This window comes from Clarias gariepinus, chromosome 10 (assembly GCF_024256425.1).
Source record: "Clarias gariepinus isolate MV-2021 ecotype Netherlands chromosome 10, CGAR_prim_01v2, whole genome shotgun sequence".
NCBI lineage: Eukaryota > Metazoa > Chordata > Actinopteri > Siluriformes > Clariidae > Clarias > Clarias gariepinus.
The window spans coordinates 25,423,512-25,433,404 of record NC_071109.1 but is presented as its reverse complement, the minus strand read 5'-3'; the positions used below and the strand labels follow the sequence as shown (position 1 = coordinate 25,433,404).

General features: G+C 36.5%; 1 protein-coding gene across 3 annotated transcripts; it reads left to right on the top strand.

Annotated features, from left to right (window-relative positions):
• Positions 1–854: 854 nt before the first annotated feature.
• On the top strand, positions 855–9,720 carry eif1ad (eukaryotic translation initiation factor 1A domain containing). Of its 3 annotated transcripts, none has more exons than XM_053505022.1 (5): positions 855–985; positions 5,859–5,973; positions 7,335–7,443; positions 7,523–7,631; positions 9,174–9,720. In XM_053505022.1, exons 2-5 carry the CDS (start codon positions 5,887–5,889, stop codon positions 9,403–9,405), a joined length of 537 nt encoding a protein of 178 aa, XP_053360997.1. In that variant the 5' UTR covers positions 855–985; positions 5,859–5,886; the 3' UTR covers positions 9,406–9,720. The 3 variants fall into 3 exon arrangements, with proteins under 3 accessions (XP_053360997.1, XP_053360996.1, XP_053360998.1); XM_053505021.1 differs by lacking the exon at positions 855–985 and adding an exon at positions 1,068–1,433; XM_053505023.1 differs by lacking the exon at positions 855–985 and adding an exon at positions 4,071–4,349.
• The last annotated feature ends 173 nt before the right edge of the window (positions 9,721–9,893 follow it).

The following is a 9,893-nucleotide window of genomic DNA, read 5'->3' as shown; positions in this document are numbered from 1 at the left end:
GGTAATGTAACCAGTCTACTGGATTCCAAATACAGTTAAACTACGAAGAAGAAGAAGAAGAAGAAGAACCAAGGCATACAACGTCATCTGTCAAACACGGTGGAGGCAGTATTATATACATGAGTACATGAGTGTTCAGTTGCCATAGGAACTGGGCTACTGATGATGAGATTAAGAAATTAATACGACAGCACATCAAAGAACAGATTTATAATGACCCCAAACAAACTTCTAAAGCAATCAAAAAATGAAGTCAAAGAAATTAAATGGTCTTAAACTGTTCAAGTGAGCATCCTTTTTACTTACTGAAGACAAAATGAAGGCAGAAATGCCTACAAACAAGTAGCAGATCTACCGTAATGCAGCTCAAGGGAGGAAACTTTGGTGATGAAATCTGTTCATCCAAAAAAAGAATAATCACAAAATGTATGATTATTCCTTTGTTCAATTACTTATGAGCTTATAAAACTTGTGGGACATTGTAAAAATTCCTAAATGGTTAATATTTTGAAACCCCTTGAATTAAAGATGAAAGTCTTTAATCACATGTTGATTGTTTAATTTCAAATTCACTGAGGTGGTGTACAGAGGCAGAGAATACAAAAAATTGTGTGACTGTCTATATTCAAATTGTATAAGAGGATGAGATCCCCCCTGAGCCTCAATCTTTCTAATATTTCCTCTTCTTGTCACTCATGCTCCTTAGTGCAAATAAGTGTGCTGTTACTGCCAATGAATGAAGATCAAGTGGCGCATGCCTATGTTAAAAAAAAACTTGCACACATCAGAGCATTTACTGTTTTACGTAAAGCAGACAGTTTGCCTACGTTTCCCACAATGCCGCGCGTCACAAAGCGGAAGTAATCGTAAGTGAGTTACACATGCGCTTGACGCGTTCAGCAGTTTTGCAGTGTGTCGGACTTTATTTCGATGTACGAAACAACAATACCCAGAATAAGAAAATATTCTTTTGAAGAGTTTATAGGTATGTAGTTTTCACAGCTCGCGGCTTTTACGACGTTTCTGTGTTACAAACTGCAGTTTGATGCTACTGGTAGCTACCCGGCTAATGGCTAGAAGAGCTAGACATTCTAGCAAACTCCATGAGTGTCACGTGCGCGGCAGGGTAAACTGCAGGGATGTAAATATAAATATAATAATCATATCAGGTAAACCTATATTTATCCAAATTACTGATTGTCACAATTTCTGCCCCCTTAAGGTACATTCTTAGTGCAGCAACGGTAGTGGAAGTGTATCGGGTGCAGAAACACTCTAGATTTATGCACTATATACATTCAACAGTTAACTCATAGCCGATGGTAGAGGCTCAGGACCAACTGATCATTACTACTGCTGGCTACGTTTTGATCCAAAGTCCAGGGAAGAGAATCGCCAGTCACCTCCCGATGCGATATTATCACGGTACCCAGGTGCTGATTGGTTTAAAATTACGACTCTAAAGTCGTGGAGTGGAAATAAGCGCGTGTCGATGGTTTCCGGTCACGGAGCCGTGTAAAGGCTGTTCACACCGGAGCGGGTCGCGACTCAGGTGATCCGAACAGCACCGCACCGCACCATGGTAACCGTCATCACCCTCACCGGGTCATCAGCATCATCCAGTTCAGATATTAATTATTATTAGAATAACATTTAAGTTTTTTGCAGTGTGTGTTACGTTTTTATAAATTTCCCAATTCGACCTTATATGTTTTGTTACAATTTTAAACCTTTTAAAAAAGTTTAATGATTAACTAAATGCACCCATTCCTTCTAATATTAGTTTTCTCACTTTAAAAAAATGCATGCATATCTGTCATCCGCCATGATTATTACTTTTAAACAAACTTGTCGAATAACTCTTTTCTACCACATGGAATGAAAGTGTGTAAGTTGTTCAGAGTGTACCAACTGTAGAATTATAAAGAAATTGTCATGTTTTACCTCCTTAAATGCCACCAAAATCTTAAAACCCAAATTGCGGCTTCTACTGTGGGCACGCAGGGCTTCTAGTGCACACTATTTTTAACTAATTAGCACTTTGTGTTTTTTTGAGACTTGTGTCAGTGTGTTTGAGACTAATTCACTCTCAGAGATTAGAGAAAAAGACAAATCGGAGGCCGCTTCGTACAGAGCTGTTTATATCTGAGGCTGATTGGCCAATCACCAGTCATGTCCAATCAAACTGAAAACCCGCCAGTTCAGGTCACAGGCCGATCAACCGTTTCATCTCTATTATAAACAGTGGCCGCTGGTCAATAAAGGGTGCTGGGGCGTCACCCCCTTAAAGTTAGGCAGAGAAGAATCCTATTTTAACATGTAATTAGTTAACAATTATTTATTATAATTATTTAAGTCATTTAGTCACAGTATTCCGCTGTATTTCTTAATATAATTTATTTACAATAAAAAAAAATTCATTTGTCTTCATGTACGCAGGGTGCCGTATGTAGGCACGTACATTTTTGAAAAGCATGCGATTTGATGCTGAGCTGTAATTGGTTTTTTTTCAAATCATCCTTGGGGCGCAGAACTGTTCGCCCCGAACCCGCCCACTTTTGTTCTTAGCAAATCGATATTATTTTTTAATATTTGGGCTTATGTGATTGGACCATTCTCAACTAATCTCATTAACGGTCATCAGATTTTTAGTTAATGTATTGAATAGTGATTGATGTGGGAGCCAGCTAAAAATGAGAGAATTTTCTTTGCTAAAATACCCATTCGCAGGGTGATTGGACGAAGAAAAAAAAAAAGTTAAAGAGCTTCGACCAGATCGATCTTCTAATTATGCCGCAGTCAAGTGGTCGCAGCCGACCGAGCTTGCACTCTTATGGCTATTTACAGGCAATTATTTTAAGTTTAACTTTAATTTTGCTTAAACATAAAAAACTATTTGGGATTCAGTGTGGTAATATGTGAATCACCACACAAAAAAATCACAATTCATATCCGAATCGATTATTTTCTCCCCCTTAATGATTAGTTTATAATTTTCAAGCTTAGGGGTCATCATGGTCCAGATGCAAGTATTTCAACAAACCTAGCAGAACAACGGGAAAAATGTAAATGTGTTTTAATATGATGTTATTTTAAAACATTTGATCTTGTAAATCTGCCGTAACAGGTGTACTGTTGAGATTTATAACATTTGCATGTATGACTTTGCCTTATTTAGCACTAGATCTAGCAGAACTTGCAAGGTAACAGTTGATTATTTCATGAAGTCAAAGGTCTCCGCGGTGTCTTTTACAAACGGCTGGCATGTGACCGCTGTGGCTGGGAGTCATTAGATTAAATATATGCTTATATGCTTAATTCATAAACGGCCATAACACCTTTAGCTACAGCAGCTTGAATGCACTATAATGGATAACATACCAATGCCAGATAATGCCATACAAGTCTAAATGTATATTCAATACATAAGCATTTTATTTAAAAAATATTTTTTTAGAGTGTAAAAACAATGATTAATCAAAAAAGCAGCAGACTTGCAAATCATGAATGTACATCCAGTCTGTAAGCGTGGTGGTCTGATGGTTTGGTAGCCTTTTCAAAGAGAAAAAAAGTGAGAAATGAGATATCTAACAGTGAAAATACAAGTGCATGTAAAACAACCAACCAGTGTTTGCCAAAAGTTTGAAATGTACTTGCGGGTGTAGCCAGCAGAGCCAGACAGCATTACCCGGCACCACAGAAGTGGTCTACTACATAATCAAATAACAAGTACAGTGGGACCTCGGATTGCAAGTAATCCGGTTTGCTAGCGTTTCACAAGACAAACTAAATTAGAAGATAAATTTTGACTTGATAAACGAGCTGGTCCTGATATATAATCGTGCACTTTTAGTTTTGATGCTCAGTGCCACGTGATCACATCTGAGACAATGGTTCTTCTCTCTCTCGCGCTGAGGAATTGTGGGTAATCGTCTCCCATGCACCTCCTCAGTGCGTCACTTGTATAGTCACTACATGCGTCACTTGTATGGTCAACATCCGTGCGCACCTGTTCTGTTTACCATAACACTGTGACCACGTGTGTGTGCATAAAGCATTTTTTATTTTGTGTTTGTATGTGTGTGCGCGCGCAAGTCTCTATTTGGTAAACTGGCGTGTTTGTGTGTGTGCAAGTCGTCCTACACAGCAGCCGCCTCCTCCCACCTTGTCTGCAAGCAAGTGGGGGGTGTATGTGTCCATGTGTCTGTCTGCGCCCGCTTGGTTGAGTGAGAGTCTTTTTCGGTAAATGGTTTGTGTGTGTGTGAGAAAGTCGTCCTACACAGCAGCCTCCTTTCCCCCCCATCCCCTCATTCTGCTCTTAATCACTACAGCCACGATTCTTTTTAAAGGTAAAGTACAGGTTAATTTGTTTTATTTTTACTTTATATATTTTTTTTAAACTATTTTTATATAAATTTTTTTGGGTTGTGGAAGGAATCAGCGGCGTTTACATTATTTCTTATGGGAAAAAATTTGCTTTGATATGAGTTTTGATATACAAACACTCCTGGAAAAAATTTTCCTCGCAATCCAAGGTTCCACTGTATATATGACGTTTAAGACAATATTTAGATATTCGATATTTCAATAAATTTTATAATTTAGAGATACAACCTCCCATTCATATATACATATGTAAAGAGTAAGATAAAGTAAAAAAAATATATATATTAAGAACTAAACATTCTTTAGTGTACAAACATGGCACTGTTTGCAGGGCATGTAGCATGTTAAGATAGGGCTGGGCGATATGACTGAAAACTGTATCACGATATCAGTGTTTCATTTCGGTCGATACCGATAATTATTGATATTTTTATGACCCATATTACATTTAAACATTTTTATTTTAAACTTAACCTTCCTCTGATCATAGTCCCCTCAGTTATTAAGACAGAAATGTCAATGACCATGGAAAACTCAAATAATTAAAATGTAAACATAACTCTAAAGTCACAATGAACACTTAACAATTATCTCTTAACATTTACGGTGCAAAATGAAAGAAAATGCTTAATAAAGTGTAATAAAATAAGTGCATTTTCTGCTTTTGAAGAGGAATTTAGCAGACCAGCCTAAGACAACGACATGGCGCAACCCAACGTGATACTGTTACATGATTGACGTTAGTGTATTACTCGAACGTTTTATCGAACACATTTTTTATTGATATCGATCACGTGTCTATCGTGATACATATCGTTTTCGTTTTATCGCCCAGCCCTACGTTAAGACCAGAGCATTTTTTACTAAGTGAAACTTTACCAAGTTTAAATAAATACATTCAGGACAGGATTTTGCAATATAGAGTGACATTTGTTCTTAGCATAACCCAGGCAATATAAGGTTACATAGGCAATGAAATAGCACCGATTCATAAGATCACATGTTTTTATGGTTGTTGCTGAGAACAAATAATAATATGCATCTGTTTTTTCTGCATTTTGACATCATGACCCTGTTCCAGTAGTAGTAAAATTAAATTTTGGTTCTAAATGGCATTTAAAAAAACCTTTGATGCACACCGGCAGGACTTCTATATAACAAGTTTTTCTTTTTTTTTCTTTCTTTTTTTTACTCAGTCTTTTGCCCGGGCTGTGTTGCCGGCAACTCAATCCGTTTTTTTAAAAAGGGAATTATTATTATTATTTTTTTTTTTTTAAAGCCCATTAAAAATCACCAACATTTTGACATACCTGAAATTTCAAACATTTTACTTTGTTTACTTCTGTGTAGATCAGCATAATAAAGTGGCCACTGAGCTAGTGCATCATTGTAGCTGCGTTAGTTTGTCTAATATATAGTATTTATTAGAAGATACTAGATATTTTTTTGTTGACCTGCATATTATCTTAAAGACAAGGAGGATTTCAAAGATCATCAACAATGTCGAAGGCAACCAAGCGTAAGCATGTCGTCAAGGAAGTTCTAGGAGACTACATCACGCCTAACGAGAAACAGCAGATTATGAGGGTGAGTTCTGTGCAGTTCAGGTATACCTGTATCGTGTTGACAGTAGTAAGTATATGCTGTCTGTTCTAGACTTTTATATTATAAATATTTGCTGCCATTGAAATTAAAATGTGTAAATATGATCATTAATATACAAGAGCCTTTGAAGATGTTTTTGCATGTGAAGATGTTTGCCATTGCAAACATTACTATTGCATTACTTACTTCTCTCCAGTAAGCCTCACACCTACGTGTCCGAGCGTTCACAGTTTATTCGAGGATAAAGTGTAATGACATAAGTGTATAACTGAGAATACACGGCACGAAAAGGTGCGACCAATCCCTACCAACCCTGCTGTTATTGGTTATGAATTTGGCCTGCTGTATATAAACAAGTGTGTCCAGTTTAAAATTTGTGGGTGTCTGTGACCTCTCCTGATTGCTAAGCATAAGCACATTGTGAGGAAGGCTCAATTAGAAAGAAGAAAAGAGATTCTCCAGTTGCATGGTTTGCTAGCTGCAGTGCTGCTGACCAGAGAGATTCATTTCACCCTGAAAACTGCCCTTTCTCCTGCCAGCTGCTTTAGGGATGGTCTACTGTAAACAAAGACTGCTAAACATTCATTGCAATAGAACTCGGGTGATCTGATACCCTGGTCTCATTCTCACTGTTAACTTTTCATGGATTTTGGACACTTGATACTTATAATACGTGTTTTGCATTATACACTATATTACTATACTTTATTGCCTGTGCAATGACAATAAACGAATCATAACGTTAAGATAAATAAACGCATCATGCAGCACAGCACTCCCGCATTAATAAATGTGGCTTTTCTTTTGTCCTGTAAGCTTTATATTTAACCATCTGCTCTCACCTGTATGCTTGTAAAAAAAACACCCGCTTCTGTGACAGGGAAGCTGCCAGCTGTAGTGAGTCATGATCACTAACAGGAAGTTAGAAAGTTTTGGGCTAAAAACTTTTCGGGACTTTCAGCAGCTCTGAATTAATAATCTAAGTGAGTGTATGTATGTTTGTGCCCCTGCTTGTATCATTTTGATTTCAGAAAATAAACTAAACCTTGTGCTACCTCTGAAGACGTTCTGTATTCTGTACAATTTTTCTGCTCCATAAAAAAGGTCAAAGAAATCATTGAAAGCCAAATATTGCTCTAACATTCCTGTTCATTATGTGTGTATGTAAACATCTGACCACAACATGCTGCATTTGTATTGTTTTCAGGCCCATTATATCTGGACTCTTTCATTTTATTCTCTGTATCTTGTCTGCTACAGTAAATATGAATGCGGAATAGTGTATAATTTCAGGATGGCTAAAAAAAAAAAAAATTACTAGTGAATGCTTCTGTATCTTCCAGATTATGGGAAGCAATGGCAATAACCTCCACGAGGCTGTGACTGAGAGTGGTGAGAAGTTTCTTCTCAGCATGCCCACAAAGTTCCGCAAGAACATCTGGATTAAAAGAGGTTTGCGTAAATCTGGCTTTTTGACAGTTTCTGCTCTCGATCAGGAGTACTCCGTCTTAATTTTACTTATTTTTTGCAGGTGATTTTGTGATCGTAGATCCTATCGAGGAAGGTGACAAGGTGAAAGGAGAGATCCACTTTATTCTCTACAGGGATCATATTGACTATTTGAGGAAACTTGGCATCTGGTAAGAAAATGTTCTACTTGTACAGAGTAGCATAAGCATCTGGAAACACAGGCAAACAAGCAAATGCTGTAAAATTCAGCAGCAACTTATGTAAGGAATCCTGTTTTGTATACATGAGAATGATTTCTATTTAAAAGTCACAGTCTGATATAAGCTATTGTTCAGCACATTTCAGGTATTTTCTTTTCATTTGCTATGAATGTAACTAGGCATAAACAGTGGTATAGAGAGCCCAAAAATGTATACACGCTTCAACCTATTCATCAATAACTTTAATTGAATTTTGGCAGGAATGTGTAGTATTAAGTTTTCTCTAAAGATGTCAGTAGTCAAACCATCGTCGATGCCATCATATGACCGTCAGGGGCGAGCCAATGAAAGTGGTGGAGGCACGCTTTACTTTCGAACAACGCAAAATAAGTTTAAAGTGGTATTGTTATTTACTTTCACTCACTCTCTATGCCACTTATCCTCCATGGGGTTCTGAGAAAACTTGGAGCTAGACAGCAGTCCATTGCAAGCCACATAATGCGCGCACACCGACACACACACTATAGATAATTTTGAAATGCCATTTAGCCTAAACTGCATGTCTTTGGAGTGTGGAAGGAAACCAGAGTGCACGGGGAGAACAAGGAAACACCATGCATACAGGCCTGAGGTGGGAATCACACCCTCTGCCCTGGAGGTGCAAAGCCACCGTACTGCCTTAATTTAATTTATATAATGTACTTTTATTTAATATGAAGAAAAACGGTTGGCTCAAGACTTTTGCACATTACTGTATAAACATGCACAACAACAGTAACAAACTAGCCATAATTCCCCAAAACCTCAATGAATGCACAAAAGGGCACATACTGTACCTTTCTTTCTTTAAAAGAGAAAGCCACCTACATGTAGGTATTTAGGTGAAAAGTTGTTTAAGAATACTATCACCACATATAGTGGTGACAATTGTTCTTTTAAATAAGGGATATTTAAGGGATTCTTATTTTCACTATAGTAGCAACAAAGGATGTCTATCATGATATAAAATCTCAGCACAATATGAGTATACTGAGTATATTTTGATCAAGATTTATCTCCTTTTACAGAGTGATGTCAAATCAACACGGTAAAATTAATTATACTGTGTATACAATTAATAGCTTCAATCAAAATACAGACACATTTCTTTGTTAAATTTTAGGACAATGACTATACGGCTGGTTGTTTGAAAAAGAAAATATACACTAGTCACCATGTAGCTAACAAAATCTGAATGTTCAGTTTCCCACAGTCTGTTGAGTGAGCCGATGTCAAATTTTGAACATTAGCTCTTTGGTTGTAACGGTGAATGTTTTAAATAAACTTGTTCATCTGACTTTTCAGATCTGTACAAATTTCATATCAAATATCTCTAAAGTGATATTTGAATCGTTTGCTATAAGTTGTCAGCAACATGCTGCCTGATCTTTCATTTTAAATTAACCACCTCATTAATGATAAAATCAATTAATTTAATCAGTGTTTTAGTAATATACTTAAATTTTCACACAGGCCTAAAGGATTTGATGCAGATGGAATAAGAGAAGACCAGATGCAGAAAGAAGCACAGAAAGATAAGACTAAAACCAGGGAGGAAAACGAAGGAGACGACAGCAGTGATTCTGAGGATGAACAGGACCTTTTTGTAAACACAAATCGAGTCACTGTGCAGTACAGTGAGAGTGAAGAAGACTCAGAAGATGACGAAGAGGACAAAGATGAGGAAGGAGAAGAAAACTTTTAGTGACAGCTCCTCCTGCCATGACCTTCATACAAGTTGTATTAGTGTAGTTCCTTCACCTCGTTTTGAATTGTCATTAGTATTTATATACCTACCTAAATTAACTAAGCCATAAGGCACGGAAATGTTGTTAAACATCAGATGACTGGTAAATCATTAATTGATGTAGAAATTTGGCCCGAGTTTAATCCACATTTAATAATAAACTTAAAAATGTTTCCTTGTTATGCATATAGATTAAATATTTCATGTTGATCTAGTGTATTAAAATGTTTTTTTGTATCATAATGTATGTACATATGGCAATAAATTTCATATTTTGTAAACCTGTGCTATCCTATATTTTTCTTACTATTTTTATATTTTATATAAATGATTTATTAATACTTATTAATAAAGTATTTGTATGGAGAAAATGTCATTGCTTTGATAGCAAGCTTCGAGAACAGTTAAATAATAGTCCTTTTTTTACATTTATTTATTAAACATTA